Source organism: Cryptotermes secundus, unplaced genomic scaffold (assembly GCF_002891405.2).
Source record: "Cryptotermes secundus unplaced genomic scaffold, Csec_1.0 scaffold204, whole genome shotgun sequence".
NCBI lineage: Eukaryota > Metazoa > Arthropoda > Insecta > Blattodea > Kalotermitidae > Cryptotermes > Cryptotermes secundus.
In genome coordinates, this window is record NW_019738351.1 from 246,429 (window position 1) to 266,075 (window position 19,647).

General features: G+C 39.6%; 1 protein-coding gene across 5 annotated transcripts in view; it reads left to right on the forward strand.

The window, feature by feature from the left end:
• Positions 1–19,647, forward strand: part of LOC111870728 (NF-kappa-B-repressing factor) — a 33,969-nt gene that overhangs the window by 4,361 nt on the left and 9,961 nt on the right. For all 5 annotated transcript variants that reach the window (XM_023863235.2, XM_023863232.2, XM_023863233.2 and 2 more), the window contains exons 2-6: positions 1,369–1,553; positions 3,427–3,560; positions 5,955–6,414; positions 13,798–13,924; positions 18,765–18,955. In XM_023863235.2, the coding sequence (XP_023719003.1) occupies positions 1,384–1,553; positions 3,427–3,560; positions 5,955–6,414; positions 13,798–13,924; positions 18,765–18,955 (1,082 nt within the window). In that variant the 5' untranslated portion in view covers positions 1,369–1,383. The remainder of the gene's footprint in view (positions 1–1,368; positions 1,554–3,426; positions 3,561–5,954; positions 6,415–13,797; positions 13,925–18,764; positions 18,956–19,647) is intronic.

A 19,647-nucleotide genomic window follows, 5' to 3' on the forward strand; every position in this document is an offset into this window, starting at 1 on the left:
ACCACATCACTGGCCGACTTCCTCTACTTCGCAATTGAGGTGTTGTGTGTGCTTTTCGCGTGGGAAACGAAAAACCGTCTGGACAAAGTGCATGAAGTGCGATGTCGGACTCTGGATTTCCGGATGTTTCCAAGATTTCCACACGAAGCCAACATTCCGTTAGATGATGCAGGTGGGAAGAGAGACAACTTATAAAGCTGGTGTCCAAAAATCATGTAAGTAGAAAAAGAATTTATAACTTAAAATTAGATTTTATAAAGCCGGCCGCACACGTGGACTGCGCGACGACATATGGCGTCATTCGTCCCCTTGACTTTATTTTAATGACGACATATGGCGTCGCTCGGCTCTTAAAGGTTAAGAAGAATTGTCCGTATTGCATGGAAAGCAAACAACGACTTGGTGTTTTGAAGCTCAATTTGTCACGAAATAACAGTGGATGGATCAGCGTCTAGCAGTTCTGTTGCACCAGTTGTCTTGCCTTCTGTTAGAGGATAGTAGAACTAATATTCTGCAGATAGTATCACTCAATTTTTCATCTCTGTCATTAATGCAACTTAAAACTGTTCACAGTCTCTCTTTAATTTAAAATAACATTAAAAATCACATCAGTTTCTACATGTTTTGGCCATACTTGGCCATCTTCAGGCAGTTATTCACTTTTCAAAACCGTTGCACTGCACTACAGCATAAGTCAATATATTTCCATGCTATTGCATTCTAAAATGTGTCTGTTTGAGAATGAAAATGTCTCTCGCTGGCTAGTGAGAACATACATATGAAGGGGGCACCAACTGAGTCGTTGTTTGCTTTCCACGCAATACGGACAATTCTTCTTAATGACGAGGCAGCATTACACAATTCATTAATTGCTACACCATGGGCCTCTCTTAAAATCTTCTATATAAAGTAATATCGAATTTCCCTATTGTCCATGGAAATGCAAACAAAGTATATCCAACAACTGATTCAGTGTTTTTTGAAAACATCATTAATATTTTTTCTTGTTATAATACTTCCAATTTTTATATAATCTGAACTTTTGTATTTTTTACATAAGCATTTTTAAATTTGTACGATTAATAGTGTTATATCCATTTTATGATTGCAGTTAAATGGTAGATTTTTGTTGATATGTATTTGCCTGTAGATGGCTGATAGTGGCCGAAACATGTAGCAAATCGACAGCTGAACGCTGACTTTGATGTTTTACTATTTGCTGTGTTGTGGTGGTTCATTAAAGACTTGTATATTGAACTAGATTTAGTTTATTATTGAAGTGTAAAAATGAGCCATTCTGTGGAGCAGAATTAGTGAAGTTAGCTTTGGACCGTAGGTTGGTATTCTATTTTGTGTTTAATTCTGTAGAAAGAGCGAGTCAACATGAGTCTCAATGTGAACTGGGACGTGGATGAGTACAAAACAGAGCATGAGTGTGACGAGCACTGGCAACTGAGGAGAAGCTTCATGTTGGCACACAAGGACAAGTTCCCAGAAGATCGGTTGGTTTGCCTTGCCCAAGTGTTCACAAACACTGAGTTTTTAGGATGCAGGTGAGTAATGCAAACACTGATTTGCTAGTGGGAGAGCCTACATTTTGTTCCCATTATTGTCAGCCTGAAACATTGTTGAATGGCGCCGGGATAGTGAAGTTGATATAGCGACTGGCTATGGGCTGGATGACTGAGGGGTCAGAATTTAAGTCCCTGTAAAGTCAAAAATTATCTCTTCTCCACAATGTCCAGACTGGCCCATCCAGCCTCATATCCAGTGGGTAGTGGGGGCTGTCCCTGGGGATAAAGCGGCAGGAGCGTGAAGTTGACCGCTCACCTCCAACTAGCACAGAGGTAAAGAAAATGTGGATCTATATATCCAGTCGTCCATACAGTTTCATGGCATAGTGCTTAATTAGTTAAGCACAGGAATTACTCTACCTCTTTTACCTTTTACCTGAAACATTGTTGAGTGGTGGTGGTGGTGGTTGTTGTTGTTGTTGTTGTTGTTGTTAGATAGTGATGCAGATTGTTATGTCATTGTCAAGTACACAGGGATCTCATTGATCATGAGGGACTTTGTTTTCCATAAGGTTGCCTAATGACAGTATGGCCCTTCCTTAGAGATGTTTTATGTGCATCAGGTCTTCTTTCCTCTGAGTTTCTGTAACTTAAGGTAAAGCTGATGCTATGAAGATGTGTGGACAGTTGTGGTGTATCTCCATGCCTTCTTTACTTTTTCACCAGATGGATGTGCTCAGCTTCATGTTCCATCTGCTTTATGCCCTGGAAAAGAACCTCTAATTTCAGTGAGGTAATGGGCTGGGTGGAGAAGAGAGAAATGTGTTGCAGAGGCAGTTAGTGCTAGACGTGCTGGTGCCATCCTTGTGTTGCTGTCCTGCACACCACAGCACCTCAGCTGTGAATCCAGTTTTTATTCTAAAGAATTTAGTGGGGAAATATCTTGGAAAATAGCTCTTGGCTGTCGTACAGGAAGTTGGGGCTCATTATGAGGTTGGTAGTTGAGTCAAATGGTTGCAGGACGTTTGGTCCAGTGTGGAAGGTCTAAGAAATAAAATATCAGGCTGAGGAAGTAGTCTTAACCATTGATTTAGTGTACTGACAAAATGTCCAGTCAGAAGAGTCTATAGCTCAGTAATGGGTAGAAAAAGACAGTAAATCCTTTCAAGTGGAAATTGTATGCTGTTATTCTTGAATGATTTCTTTGGGTATGAAATATTTTTTGTTAACAGAAGTAACGGAAAAAAAAGAAGGAATCTGATCATATTCCATTTCTTGGGCTGCCGCAGCGAGATCTGTTTCTGTCATATAAGCGGTACCTCAGATGTATGATGCTGGGCAGTTTTGCCCTGTACATTCAGAAAATGTTAGAACAAAATGCTGGAGCAATATACTGTTCATTGGTGTTGTTATAGTGGCAGTCTGTGTTGAAAGAATGGAAGTGGTAACACAACAATTTAAATGGAGAATTGGTGGTTGTTCTGAACTATTTTTATGTGGTCTGGAAAATAATGAACACAGCATGAACTGGGCAACATTTTTGCATTTTGTTTTCTTGGAGACAGCATGAGAGCAACACAGTCGCAAGTGGAGGAACACTGCTGTGTATGTAGACTGATTGTTTCACAGTAACCTGTTGTTCCACTTATGCTGATGTTTGTTGCTCACATTTTATAGAAGCTACATTAATGCCAGCAACATAACCACCATCTTAATGAGCTGTGTAAGCTCTACAGTTTTAAAAAATGTAAAGTTAAAGTCATCTTCGTGTATCCCTAATGTATTCTGTGCAGCGAGTTTGTTTTGAAAATTATTACATTTTGACCATAATTGAAAGTTGATTGCCAGAGGCTTAGCTATCCATCTGTCTCTGCTTGTGATGGTGTATGAATGAATAGGATTTTTTTTGCAGATATCCAGCAGAAACAATGCGACTGGTAGCAAGTCTTGCCCAAGGGGTAGCTGATGAATACCGCGAGAAGCAGAAAGGCCGACTCCAGCGAACATTTGTACAGGCTTCTGATGCTGCGGGTGCAAAGGCTAAAGGTAGAATGTAAACATGAGTTCAAGTGACAGTTGGGCCAATGCCTCCTCACAGGCAGCAGGCATAGTGTTCGCTGTGTAACTCGTCAGGACAATCAGAAAGGAGTCTCAGATGCATCTTGTCTGTAATCACGCCTGAAGACGTGTGGGCACACTTGATATATCCACATAGAGGCAGTGTCTGTGTTTTTCCATTGAATGTGCAGTAGAAACAGTATTCCAACTTTGTTTGATATGCTGGCAGCCATAATCTTCATGTCAGGCCTCTTCTAACATGGGCTGCTCCTGGGTTACTGGCTGCTGTCCCAGATCTAGTGTTATTTGTGCCTTTCATGACTTTTGATCCCCCCATGCAGGAGGGAACAATGCAGCTGGAAGGATTAGGTCAATTGAAAAATCCAGTACCCTCATCAGGACACGAACCTGTGACCTTTCAGCTTGTAGCATAGTGCCTCAACCAACTACACAATCGCGTGACCCCTATTTGTTGTGTTGGATACAAAATTAGTTTTTGCCAGTTGTTAATATTTCACACTTAGAGTGTTGTTAGAGCCCCCTGATTGAGACCCCTTGTTTAGAGTATGGCTACTGGAGTTTGAAAAAAACTTTGTCAGAGTATTGCATTGGCCCATCTCTAATTTCAGCTCTCCTTAGATTTTTATAACTGGTATTTTTCTTGAACCATTACACTTTATAGCATATGGATAAAGTGTAAGTTCCATTAAATGTAACAATTTTTAATATGAATGAAACCTTCACATGTTTGAGTTGGTATTGACCATCATAAGATGGTGACCAGCACTTGAAAGGAAACACTTTACAAGTATGACATGCATGTGTTCCGTACAACACGTTGCATGCTGCACCATGACCCCACCAAAGATCATGTGAAGCACCATTCATATAGCCTACCATACATGACATACCAACATTAAAGAAATACAGAGGTCACTGGCATCCATGTAACCAAACAGCAAGATTTTAAATTAATTGAAATGGATACTGTTTGCTTTCTAACAGAACTTGTTTTAGCCATATCCTTCTTTTAAACCCTTTTAAGACAACATATTTTATGTGTTTTGTGTGTTATGACAGTAGACAGGGTATGAATTTGTGAATGGATTTATTTGACCATTTATACGCACAACTTGGAACTACAGGTAATTACAATGCTATCTCTGATCTCCATGCTTTACAAGTCACCATAGCACACGCTAAGCATTTCCCACCTGCTGTGTCTTCATCAGCCTTTCCCTGGCAACTGCTTCTAACAGTGGAGGTTCTAACACTTCAAACTCTCAGGTCCTACCTTCACAGCCTCCCATGCACAACTGACTCTTAAACTAACAACTAACTGGGTCACCCCCACACGGACTGAGTAGGAAACACTGTTTAAAACAGTAATTCTGTTGTGTTCATATTTGTTGTCATGGGAATGTGTTTATCTTACCATTGACTAGAAACGGGTTGTATAACACAGCTGTTTATCCACCTGTTGAACAGCAATGGCTGTACATGCTACAGTGTGCATGTTATACTTGCAACGTGTTTCCTTTGAAGTGTTCATCACTTTCTGATGATGACCAATACCAGCTGTAAGGGTTTCATTCATATTAAAATTGTTCATTCATCTGTTTGGATTGTTTACATGTACAAAGGTTGTTCAATAAGTAGGGTTCCTCAGGTTGTACAAGGTAAATGAGAAGTCATTAGAATGTTAAATGTAGCTCACATGTTTCACTAAGTGTCATTACAGTGATGATCTTACCCCATCTTGGCATGAGTTTAGAAACTCCATTGCTGTAGGAATCTGGCTTTTGCATTCGCATATGTTGCCATTTGTTGCGTGTTTACCCCTAACTCTTGCCGAGTGCTACCACCTACAGAAAAACAAAATGCTTCAGTAACAGACACATTACAGAGTAGGGAACCTTGCTTCTTGAACACCTCTCATTGTATGACGAAGTGCTGTTATATTTTGTTCCTCTGCCTGTGGAGCCACTAGACTTCTTCCTTTTCCCATAACTACAGGTGTATAATTTTGTGTGTTTTGTTCTTTGGTTGATGGAGGTACCAGGACTAGAGCAGGCCTACCCAGTCTTTTTTTTTGGGGGGGGGCAGCTTTGGCAGAATTTGGCCTGTATGCACACAACATGAAGTTCAGTACATAAAATGTGGAATGTATAAATTATATATTTACTTCTATGCGGCTGTTTTTCTGGCCATTATATATGATAAATAGTGATAATATGAATATTTTTTTTTCTTTGTGATTTTCCCCAGCCTTTCTTAGCAAATCTAGGACTCCAGGACTGTACCTTAAAGTAGACTGGGATCACTCCTTTCACATCCTTCTGTTGTCTTGGCTATTAGACCTGAATTCCCTTCAATTTACAGGACTAAAGAGACCATTGCAAGAAGAAGGACCTTCAGAAGCTACAGTGTCATCACAACAGGAAAAGAAATTACCTCGTTTTGATCCCAGATCTGTCATTACTGTTGATGCCCGTCTGCAGAATCGTTTCACTTCCAAGTCACAAGGGGACTCCTCCACAGTGGCCAAAGTGACATATGGACCCTCAGTTTGTGCTACTTCTCGGGCTCAGAACTCTGCTAATGGTTCACTGAGAGTTGACAGTTCACGTTATGGCGGAGTAAAGACTTACCATATAGACCAGGCAGCTGCTGGAAGACCACCACAAAGTACAGGACCAGAGGTTGGCGGGCCGTATGGCAAGTTGGTCATAATCGAGCCTGCAAACCAAGCTGTAGGTGCCATGCATACCCTGCAGAAGTCTACAGCAATGTGTCAGGTGCCAATGCGTGTCGTGTATGGCCAGCACGTGTCTTCTGAAGTGTAAGTTCAGTAGTACCATGCTCCATCAGTTCTGGCGAATTGGGGAGTGGTGGCATATTTTGTTGTTAATATTATTATTTGTGTGGAGGAACTGACACTATATGTCTATATTGATACACTGAAAATAGCAACAAGAAGTATGCATATGTTAGGTACTTTGTGTTAGTTTTAGTATATAACATTGATTTTTTGCTTTTACAATTAAAAATATTAAATATTTCCTTATATGCATCCTATGTTCATTTGTTCATGTATACCTCTCTTAACTCCAATAAGCCTTGCCACATTATATCTGTGGCACCTGAAATTAACTGTTGTTTTTGGTTTCTGTGTAGCCCATGGTATCACATGCACATTGCATATGATTTACTAAGAAGAGTACGTACTTGAATACTATGTGATTGATGTGTGCGCTTAGCAGTTGGCAATAGCACATTTCTCTCCAGACCATATGATAAGATAGAGATATGTTGCTGCAGTTGTAATGTCACAAAGGAATGCTCTGAATGTTGTATATGTACAGCAATTCCTGCATTTATCGAAATCCCATGTTTGCTGCAATATTTCTTCTGTTTCCAGCCAGACCTGAATATAAACAGTGTATTATTTCCTTGACTTTCCAGAACTCCTTTGTTCATTTAGCATCACCATATTCAATATTCACATTTCCACTTTACCAGAAATTGTTAACATTAGAGCCTCAGTCTTTAATGTGTGAGATCACATATTGAACACACAGTGAAGTCACACCATTTATGTCATCATTGTTGCCGTGATTCATGACAGTTTCTCTCATTTGTTTCTTGGTCCAGGTTGAAAAGATTGTGCTAATATGTGTATATGCATAGCAGAATATAAGTGACCGATAGTTTTCCCGTCAGCACTTTAGCACTGCTGTTTGTTTGTTGCATTTAGTGCCAATATCACAATAATAAAACATGGGAAATGTTATTCAAGTGCAGTCAGTATTTCATTATGTTTTCCATGGCAGCTGTTGTCAATTCTTCAACCTTTCAGGAGATATCAGTATCCAGTAATCAATTGCCAGGTGTTATGTGATCTATGATATCAAATTAATTCATATCATTTTAATTATCATGTCATTTCTTGATGACTGTGTACAGTTACTACAAGCCTGAGGTCATTTATACTAAACACTGTGAACAGTTATCTCAAGTAGCGTGAGAAGCTGTATAATAGCTCTACAGATTTATGTGACTGTATTCAGTTGAAATGACTATACAGCCACTGTCTTTTATGTTTTGTGATGCTGTGTAATTCAGTAGGTAGGTGCCAGGAACCTGTGCCCTGCACCATCAGGATAGAACAGGACCTCTTCTGACCTGAAGGTGGAAGTTGCAGGTTCCTACCATGTACCAGATTGCATTGTGTCACATGTCAGAGGACCATTCTGTAAGTTTTCAACCATGTAAGCAAGTTAAACCCATTGTGTTAACAGAATGCAAAGAAACTGACTTTCAAAACTATAAAATCTTTAGAATCACAAGAGTTAAGGAACCAAGACCTTCAGTGAATCCGAAACTGGTCGACAAGTCACCAAGTTGCCCAGCTCCTCAACTGCTAGTACTTTCATACATTAAATATTGCATTCAAGTGTTGTTATAAAATTTGGTTAATGTAACATCAAGAAAATTTGGAGTTTTAAATAAGTTTAAGCGTCATGTTCCCAAACCAAACACTGTCCCTCTGTCTGATGGTTGCTGTTTTCACTGCTGTCATGAGAAGTATGAAGGAAATGCCTCGTGAAACAATCCGCGTAAAAGATGACGTTATCATCGGGAAGATGTATGGCTGCCAGGTCCGAGTGTCCTGTTGAAGCTTCTGATCAAGAAATTTGTGATGAAGTTTTAAATTCCTGTTTTACTTCAAGAAATATGGGTTTCTTTGGTTATGTTTTTATCTGAAGTTGAGATTTGTGGTTGTCATGGCAGCACATATTAAGAGCCTTGTGGAATAGGATGCCATGTGGTCATGATACTGATCAACTTTTCATAAGAAGCTGCCTCCAATCTTCAGGGGAGAAGCTATATTAAGATACACCAGATTCCACCAGAATATTGGTAATGGTCTACCAGACTGCATGGCATCACATACCAGAGCACAGCACTGTGTGCATGTACTCAGAGTGGAATATTCCCTGAATTTGAAACACTTAACGGAATGCTGACTTTCCTGTGACAGAGAGCACCATGATTGTTTGTATCCTGAAGTTTGCTGGCAATATTATGGCCACTGATGATGATCGTACCACAGTCAGTAGTGAGTCCTTCAAAGCAGGTGACGCGGTAAGAGCTGCACATAACAGTGTGAGGCAAAAGCACAACTGAAAAGCGACACAAGAGGTTCTTATTCACAACAATACTGTCAGAAGTTCAAGCATTAGGGTGGAACTATGGCTTTTAGGAGGTGAACTGCACACCTAAAATCGGTGTCTTATCCCATCTGACTGTTTCACTCCCTGAGATTGTCTTTAAGCAAAACACGTCCTATTTAAACACCTGTAATGGTAAAATTATCAGAGAGAAGTGTTACATTTGCAGAGCCAGGCTCAACATCAGTAGACTGAGTTAATATCTGAACTCTAGAGGACACTCCTGCTAAAGAGAATTTTTCCAACAGTGAGAAAGTCCATGATCCTTTTATGGGAACCTGCTGGTACTCAGAGCATGACTGGTGCTGGGCCAGTGCTATCATAAGACAACCCAGAACCTAAAAGTAAAGAAAATTTATAGTGAAACATAACCTTCCATGCATACTTACATGCCATTCATTATTTTACTTATGGAATGTCCCATGCATTATCCTGCTCCATTTTCAGTTTGTTGTAGAAGTGCTGTGTTCCTCAGTATGTGAAGTATGCCCTACCAGCCATGGTTCTCTGACCTGACAGTAAGTTTGTAACACATAGTCCGTGTCATAGTGCCCCCAGAGCAGCGTATGGTGCTGTGCCAGCATTGTAATGAGCATCAAACCAGCATGTATAATGCAGAGCTTTCATTCCATACTCACTCATGTAGCTGAGCCATTCTGGAGGAGCCGCCAATTCTGCAGCTACTCAAGAATTTCCCAGCATTTTACGGAACCCGAAGGTTCATTACCATGTTCACAAGAGCCCTCCACTGGTCCCTATCCTGCGCCAGATCAATCCAATCTGTACCATCCCATCCTATCTCTCTAAGATCAATTTTAATATTCACCCACCTACGCCATGGTCTTCCCAGTGGTCTCTTTCCTACTGGCTTTCCCACCAATATCCTATATTCCTCGTCTCCGCCATTTGTGCTACATGCCCTGTCCACCTCATCCTCCTTGACTTGATCTTTCTAATTATACTTGGAGAAGAGTTAAAGTTATGAAGCTTCTCATTATGCAGTTTTCTCCAACCTGTCACTTCATCTTTCTTCGGTCCAAATATTCTCCTCAACACCCTGATCTCAAACACCCTCAGTCTGTGTTCCTCCCTTAATGTGAGAGACCAAGTTTCACACCCATGCAGAACCACAGGCAAAATTATAGTTTTGTATATTTTAATTGTAATGTTTTTGGACAGCAGACGAAATGACAAAAGGTTCTGGACTGAATGGTAGCAAGCATTACCCGAGTTCAGTCTCTTAATTTCCTCCTGAATGAACATCTGTTTCCTGTCTTTATGTCATGATTTTGCCCTGCATTTTGGTGATGAGACAGCAACATATACTTAGTTTTCTCAGTGTTTACTTCTAGACCAACCTTCCTACTTGCATCAAATAAAGTTTGTGTTTTTTCCTTTATGGTATCTATATTATAAACCATTAGAATCACATCATCGGCATAGGCCAACAGTTGATGTGTCCTGTTTAATTTCAGTCCCACCTGGTTTCCCTGGACCTTCCTAGTGGCATATTCTGAAGCAAATTTGAAAAGGAGTGTCAATAAAGCATCTCCATGTTTTAGACCATTCTGGATAGGAAATGTTTACCTACACAGACTTTACTGTATGTTTCGTTTAAACACATTTTAATCAACTTAACTAATTTCATGGGTATCCCAAACTCTTATCAGAATATTGTACAATACTTCCCTCCTAATAGAATCATAGGCTTTCTTGAAATCTATGAATAACTGATGTACTGTCTCATCATACTCCCATTTTTTCTCCAATATCTGACGAATGCAAAAGATCTGATCTGTAGTTGATCTGTTACGTTGAAACCCACACTGATGATCCCCAATAATTTCATTTATATATGGACTTAACCTTGACTGAAGAATATTGGATAAAATTTTGTATGAATTTGATAGCAGTGATATCCCCTGGTAATTACTAGTCAGTTTTATCACCCTTCTTGTGAACTGTTACAATAATAGACTCCTTCCACTGATCAGGCAATTTTTCCTTATTCCAAATAGAATTAATTAGCTTATAGATCTTAGAACATAATATTTTACCCCCTGCTTGAACAAGTTCTTCCGGAATTTGATCATTACCTTGCAATTTATACCTTTTCCATTTTGCAGTAGCAATTTCAACCTCAAAAAAGAACTAGGATCAGGTGCTAACAGTTCAGATGCATGTATTTCTATCTGGCTAATATCACATGTACATATACATTCAATAACTGAGAGAAGTAGTTCTTCCACCCATTCAAAATGTTGTGGGAATCTGCAAGCAGATCACCATTCTCATCCTTCACTAAGTTACTTCTATGTTGGTGTACCTTTTAAAGTAATTTATTCCTCTATACAGGTCTCTAATGTTTTTGTTCTTACTGTTCATTGCAAGCTCATCAATTGTGTCTTTCAGATATTGGCCCTGTTTATTCCTGAAATGCCTGTGCTTGTTTCATGTTTCAGATTATTCCTGTTTAACTTTCTTGGATCTTGTAACCATTGCAATTTGGCCTGCTTTCTTTGATCTAATAATTTTGACCATCCTTCATTGAACCATGGCTCATGCTTCTTTGGTTCATAATAACCTAGCGCCTCTATGGCAGACATTTTTATATTCTCTCTGCTATGGCATCTGCTCAAGAAGGGCTCAGCTCCATGGGTGAGTGATCAATAGATCAGACTATATAGTGAGTCTGAGAAGTTTGTCTAAAATTGCTTTGTTATGAAGTGGTAAAATAATACAAAATCAATATCAAATATAATAGGTTGGGAATGATATTGTGGCATGTAGACTGGTTGCTAAGTAACGGCTCTTAAATCACATGGCAGTGTCAGGCTAACAGTGAGCACATTACTACTCATCATTTTACTCATCTATCTAAGAAATGGACAAGCTGTCTGGGCCCATAAATGCTATAACAATCTATGTAAGGTAATTTGCTTTTGTAATGTTGAAAGCCTGCTGAAAATGGCCAAGCTAGGTAGAAACATATAAGCATTGTAATGTAAAAATCGGTTACACTGGATGGAACTTTAAATGGACAAGAAGTGTGATGGTGAATAATGTCCAGTGTTAAGAAAATTTAGTTTCTTAGACTGAGAGGTATTGCTTCTTGAAGTTCAATTTCTGTGTGTTTGCTGTGATATTTACAAGGAATGCAACCATATCCCAGGCAAACAGTGGGTACTTCTGCTTGTTAATTATACATTCTGTGCACACATTCCTGTTTTCAAGTTGTTTGGTACATGTATAAATTCTGATGAAGGTAATGGGAAAGTGTGCCTTGGAGGTGAAGCTCAGTGCACATGGACTTCAGCAGTGGATATGAGTGAGCAGACAGCTTTATCACATCAGTCCCTGCTCAGTAGGCCATTGGCTCCAGAGGCATTTTGAATCCTGCAGTGGAGAAAACGATCCTGACATCAGTCCTACCACTGTGCTGACATACATGCATGATGGGGTAGTTCAGAAAGGGATGGATGATGTTTCCACAGTGGTGAAGACACATTGCCATGTGACAGGTGCAACTGTGTGTGTGCACTCTCTGAGCTGGGCACATTCTCACTAAAGTGAGGCCATGGAAAGAAGTTTGTTGGATCAACAGTTCCCTTCAGATGAACTTAACTTGGTTCATCCTGGTCTGTCACACTAGTAATATATTCATCTTCCATTAAGGAGAAAAAGTGTAATGACACAAACCAGATTGGTTCTAGATCAAAACAAATATTGAATATTACTTTGTAAACAGACTTAATTGTAATAATTTGTAAACATTTTAATAAATCAATTTACACCTTAGTATTTGTTAAAAGATATAACGTTTATATTTATGACATGTAATAGTAATTTCCGTTTGTGCTGAAGATGGTCGTTTTGACCGAAACATGTAAAGGATGAAAAATTTAAAACACAACTTTTATCAATCACACTGGATGATGGTTAAAAATCTTATATACCCTTCAGTTGTTATGGTGCCCCCTCTAGTACACTTCTTTGTATTCCCATCCACTTGTCTAGCCATTCTGTTCACGTGCATGTCAGTAGTGACAAGCACTGGGGGTGTACGTGCCAGAGGAGGCTAGTGAATCTTGTACACTAGCATCTCCATCCTTGGGGCTGCTTTTTGCAGCCTCAGTGTGATAGACTTAACCAGTTTTTTAATAACTGTCTGTATACTGATCATTGCAGTCAAGTAGATATAGTAACTCCTACACTGTGTGTGGGAGTTACTGACAAGATTCAGATATTAACCCACATACCAGCTGAACTGGAGTTTTTTATTGCTTTCCTCAGTCCCTCCAGACAGATTTCATGGTATCTCCTCAAAATAGTGCATTACCACTTCCTTCCAGTTGTTTTATACAATTTGTTATTCAAGAATTGCCCTATCATTCTACACTGTATAGTCTGAGCTACCCCCAGCATTGTTAAATAAGCCATAAATAAATAAATTCTAATTCTCTCATTAAATAGGAAGTTCTGTTGTATGAACTTGTAGCAGCATAACCTTGTAACTGGCATAGATAGACACACATCACTGACAACAGAGTAACTCCATCAAGTAGGGTCCTTGAGAAACGTAACAGTTTGTCACCTGGTCAAGAAATCCCCCCCACCCTTTATGGGGCTGTTAAAATATTGTAATATTTTTTAGTGTGTAGAGACATTCTGAGCTCATTTGAAACATTGCAGTTCCTTCACCCTGCCAAGTGTGATTTGTGTTTAAGAAGAGAGATTTCATCTGCTGCTGTAATACTGTGTCCAGTTTAAAGGTTATTCATACATCTGAGCTCTGATTAATATGCTCATTGGCTTAATAATCTGTGAAAGATGCTTCATCAAAGTTGCAGTCCTCAGGGTTTCCGTAACTAAGCTTCCAGAAGTATTGTGGGTAAGGGCTTCTGCCACTGCACCCATTGTTTAAATTGTATTGTACGTACACCTCTTCTTTATGGATCAAAAGATGGCGTGTTTGTCATCTTTCTTGGCAGGTCATGCGACTTATATGTGAATGGGGCGTTACTGGTGTCTTCGCATGAGAAAAACAGGAAAGTTGCAGGCCGTGTCGCAGCTGAGGAGGGATTACGGAAACTGAAGGAAACTTGCTACACTATCAAGGTACATCTCTTCATCTGGTCTCCTAGCAATGGAACATCTCCATCTTCTGTAAGCTTTCCTTTCCTTGGTAACCTTTTCTTGTTATCGTTATCTTAGGCATCGTCCTTTTAGTTTCATATTCACGCTATGCCTGAGGTACATCTTTTATTAGTTATGGCATCAAATCATGATCTTACAGTATTCTAACCCTTGAAACGTGATCATTGTACCTAAGTACAATTCGAGGTTCATGTGGCAGTAAACACCGTCCAGCCTGATCAGTTCCAGCAGAACTCACAGCCTTAGTCATGACAGTAATGTGATGAAGCAAACAGAGAACAGAGCGTACTCTTTTACCCTGACAATGGTGACAGCAGGTTTGTCTGACACAAACTGTAACAGTCTGTGAGGGTGCAGTGTGTCACTTTCCAAAAGGAACGGAATATTCGTGATATTCTGTTGCTGTTTCAGTCAAATGTTCTAACACAGGAGTAGCTCCTAGTTCATCATAGTTCTGTATATACTTCAAGCACAAAATGGGCAAATGGGCTTAACTGGTGACATTTCTGACTTTTATTTAGGGGTTACTCAGTTGGAATTAGTTCAGGGACACTGACTGTGGTTTTCCTCAGTCCCTCCAGGTAAATGTCAAATTTAAATGTCAAATTAGGCCATGACAGCCCCTTCCATGTCCTTTCTTGTTCGTAATTCACTAGGATAGTAAATTCTATTATTCAGCACTGCATAGGTTGAGGTACTGATGGCATCACTAAGTAAAGCAGCGATAAATAAACAGTAGGGAACAGCCTGTTGAAATCAGTGGTAAACTTAAAATATTACTACAGTGCTATCTGACTGCAGAAGAAGCCAATCCTTGCTAGGAACAAGACTGCTGGCTAGTTGATGACCTACTATATAACTTACATTCTTGCAACACTGAAGTCTGTTGTAAGGTAACCTGAAATTGAGTAATTTCAGAGCTTTCACTCTATTGCAAAACTTTTTTATATATGGGGGGGGAACAAATATTGAATGGTAAATAAAGGTTTCTGAATACACAGTACATATGAGATGATAAGATAGGGTTCCCAGACTGTGGTCTGTGAACCTTATCCCTAGTATCTCTGGCTTGGTCTCTGTGCCCCTGTTCCCATTTTTTAAATTGTTATTCTAAAATTCTGTGTCATGCAGAAGTTTTCCCCCTTCTTCTCAGACATGACTTATTTTATGCTGGCATGTCCTATTTATAATGCTTTCATCACAATTCAGAAGAACATGGGCTCTGCCTGGCCCCCCCACAAGCACCCATGAACTTCAGTCATGTCTGTAACATCTTACCATACAGTGTGTGGCTGTTAAGTAAAGGGACTGCATATGCAGTTTTCCACCATCTGCAAACAGAATGCATGGTTGTTAATCTTGTTGGAGCGCATTTCAGTATATTCACATAGTGTTAAGCAGTGAGATATGAATGAATGTTTTCGTCATATGTCAGAAACATGCCAGACAGAAATCTGAAATCTCCATAAACATCTGTCAGGCTGTATGGCATTGCAAACCAGAAGGTGTTACTGTTGCCCATGACTTCGACAAATAATCCTCTGAGCCATCTTGCAGTATGGGAGTTGGGATAGCTTGGTTGCTATTGTGACAGGCTACGGGCTGGATTCCCAGGAGGACAAAATTTTTCTCCTCTTGACACCGTCGAGACTGGCTCTGGGGTGTAATGGTTACCAGGGATAAAGCGACCAGGGCATGAAGCTGACCATTAGCCTCCATCTAGTGCCAAAGTCAAGAATGGTGGAGCCATACCTCAACTCCCCCATATGTCTTCATGGCATAATGTTTAATTAATTAAGCACAGGGACAACTTTATGTTTCCTTTTACCATTTTTACCTCAGCTGTTGACTTGGTCCCCAGCCACCCAGAGGTACCACTACCACAGTGTGGAAGGAGGCAAGACAGCAGTCAGTGTACCCTGTAAGTCTGAGCCAACTGTGAAAGCACAAATTCATCAGAATGACAGGAACAGTGCACTCTCAGGGTGGCTTTAAAAGATGCATATTAATTGCAGGTGTACTGCAAATCAGGCTTATGTAGCAGCTACATGGCTGAGCAGGAGGTTAGACATTGCTTTTGATAGGTTATGTTTATATAGCCATGTTTTCAAAATCAGTGCATTTTACACAGATATTATATACATTGTAGAAAATAGTGGTGGGTGTTTCAGATGACTGTCTTCAGGTAGACAGAAGGCATGACAGTGAATGTTGTTGTACCTTCACCTTCCTCCAGGCAGACAGTTTCACGAGGGGCCACCATCACATTTCTCAAGGCATGTCACAAAAGTTCTTTTTGCAACATTACCTGGAAGATTGATTGGCAGGGGTGGTTCAGGTCTTTGGCCACTTAGGGGCCCTGATGTGACACTGCTTGATTTTTCTTTTGGGGCTGTGTGAAGAATTGCATTTGTGTGGCCAAAATTAGATGCCTGAATGATTTGAAAGCAATAACATGAGAGGCTGCTGAGCAGGTAACAAGAGACATGCTACGGTGCTTAAGGCAAGAAGTGGAATATCATTTGGATGTATGCAGGGTCATGAATGGTTGACATGTGGAAACTTCGTAATTATGCTCAAAGCTATTTGAAGCATACTTTCAGATGAAATATTAATTTCTTGAATGTGTCTCTCATTTTTTAAAATATTGCATCTCAGAACCACACCATTATTTTTCAGGCATACTGTATTTGTGTATTTATTCCAGACACCTCTCTCTCTCTCTCACTCATATATTTACCAGAAATGAGCTAGGACTTAAAAGAAGATAAAATAGCACACACACACACACAGAAGTGCTCATGTATTAACAACTGTTGTACAATGAATTGCTTCAGAATCCGTCAAGTGGTTCAACAGACATACTTAAATGTTTGTTTATAACATGGCAGCAGTTATATATGTGAAATTCTGTCAGAATCTGTGAACACGCTGCAGGGTCACCCATATTTTTTTTTATTGCTAGTGGGGTGGGACTAGTCCCTTGTACTCTGGCCACTTCTGGCCTCTTGTACCTGCCCCAGATGATGGGTGAGGGTGTTTGTGGAGCAATTGGTGGAATGAAGATTGGCAGGGGAAACCGAAGTACTCGGAGAAAACTTTGTCCACCACAAATCCCACTTGACCGGACCCGAGGTTCACCCATAAGTAAAGTGGTGGTTTAGATAATCCATGCAAATCTAAGTCAGAAATGTTGATGCTGGTTCACAGTACTGAATTTGATCAGAACAGCAGGAGGTTCCTCGTTGTCCTTGTTCTCAGACCCTTCAAATTCTTAAAGTAAAAAAACTAAATTTCGCAATCATATGAAACAGCCCCCTGTCTCCTTCAACATTTCTGCTATATGTTATTATATTTTAGCATCCGTTGCATTGAGGCGTTATCCTTATTATCAAAGTACACATCAGTAATGTAACAATATAAAGGACATCAAGAATATGTCATTCACTAAAAATGTATTTTTATACTTTATGATGTTAAAATCATTAAAATGTCAATAGGACACTGAAAGTATATTTTATACATTAAAAGTGATATCAGACTTTTCCCTCAATGTCTCCAGTTTTACATACTTTTTTATAGTTTATGACATGTTTCGTACTAGTGACACCTACACAAGAGAAATTATGACACACAAAAGCTATGATAGCCACAAAAGAGTGCAACGACAGCATTCTAATCATGAGATAGAACTAAACATTAAAGTGCATCGTAGCATGGTGGACAAGTGAGAACAGTGCAATGGTCTTCCCAAAGACAAAAAGAAAAATCACCTGATGATGGCCCATGTGCAGCTGAAACATGTTGTAAGCTATAAAAAAATATGTGAAACTAGAGACATTATAGAAAAAGTTTGATAATCACTTTTGATGTATAAAATATACTTTTAATGTCCTATTAACATTTTAATGATTTTAACATTATAAACTATTAAAATATATTTTTAATGAGTGACATATTCTTGATGTCTTTTATATTGTTGCATTATTGACGTGTACTTTGATCATAAGGATAATGCTATATGTTAGTCGCCTAGCAACCAGGCCTTTCTCCATCTGCCACTCTCTTCCCCAAGGTTATTCTTAATTTTGTCCAATGCTTTTCCTACCTTCCATATGGCCTCTGTGCTAACCTGTTGTTTGCATCTTGATCATGGTGTTCCTGTTCAGAGTTTTCTTTTATTTCTGTGTTCAAAACCGCCCTAGTGATTGTAGCTTTGTTGTTATTAATTTGTCTTCTCTCTAATTCCTTTGTTTTTTATTCTGTGTCTTAGGTTTTCCCTGCATCAGTTCTATATGTTTATATTGTCATGTTCTTCGTGCGGCAGAACTATTGTGAGTGAGTGTCCCATTGCATTGAGTAATTAGTTCATTATTATATTTTGGTCTTCTTTTATGTTCTGATGGCTTTGTGGTTTCCCTGTGCTCACATTACATTAACCTGTTTACACTGTTTGTAGAGATGTTTCAGCTACACACAGCCATCATCAAGTAAATCTGTAATATGCTGTAATCTGGTGCACTGTTGTTCTCTTGTTGAATGAAACATTAATTGAGATTGAAACGGGAATTAATAACTAAAAATCAAAATTGATTGTTAAAATTCTAGTTTTTATCACTTGAACATTGAATAAATTGTTGCATCTTGCCATGTCTGGGTCTCAGGTGCAGCTGTGTTGCTTTGTGTTTGTTGCATGTGTAGCATTTGCGGTTGGCAAGTGAAGACTTCCATGATCATCATGTTGCTCCTCTGTGCCGAGTAGTAGGACAGCATTCTCACACGTGTATCATTATGCTTCCAGATGAAACTGAAGTTCCTGTCAGACACAACCATAGACAAATCTCTGGGTGTTACTTGCAATTCTGATACAGAATATGCCGATGTCAGTGTCCCTGTGTCAGACAACAATGTTGGCAGCAGGTTGCTGCGGTTAATGGGATGGACTGGTGGAGGACTCGGGAAAGATGCACAGGGAATCGAGGAGCCTGTGAAGTAAGGGTTCAGCAATGTATGTGTTCATCTATGTTTTATTACGAGCTGGGTAGCTCGGTCCATGTAAGTGACTAGTCTATGAGCTGAACCGCCAGTGAGATGGTAATCCACCTTGGGAGTTCGCAAGGGGCTCAGTGTTAAAAGCTAATCAGCATGCTATGATATGCTGCACAGGACCTGGGGCTTGAATGAATTGGAATGACTTAAATCGACATGAGATTTGGAATTGGAAAATAAGCAGTCTGTCATATTTACCTGCACCATTTACAAGCCGCTCCCATTTGACAATAAATTTTAAAAAATGAAATTAAGAACAATAGTTTTACCATTGATATAATTTTGGCTGATGCGTACTCGTAGCATAAAATGTGAGTGAGGTTAAATGAATTGTGGCAACATGGTACAGGAAAGCTTGATTGCGTTTTCTGTGAGGCTATGAGGTGGTGAGATAAAAGGAATGCACACAGAATTTTGGTAAGAAAATCTTTTTGGAAATATCTACATGGAAAACCAAGAAGGAGATGGGAAGTTAACATTAAGATGTGTGATAGGGAGATAAGATGTTAGGATGGGAGATAGCTGTTGCATTGGCAATGTTTGGTGTTAACAGTACTGAATCACTCCGTGATTTTAGTCCGCAAGTGAACTATACCGACCGAGCAACCGCCGCTTGTCAGCAAAGTTCAGTGCCA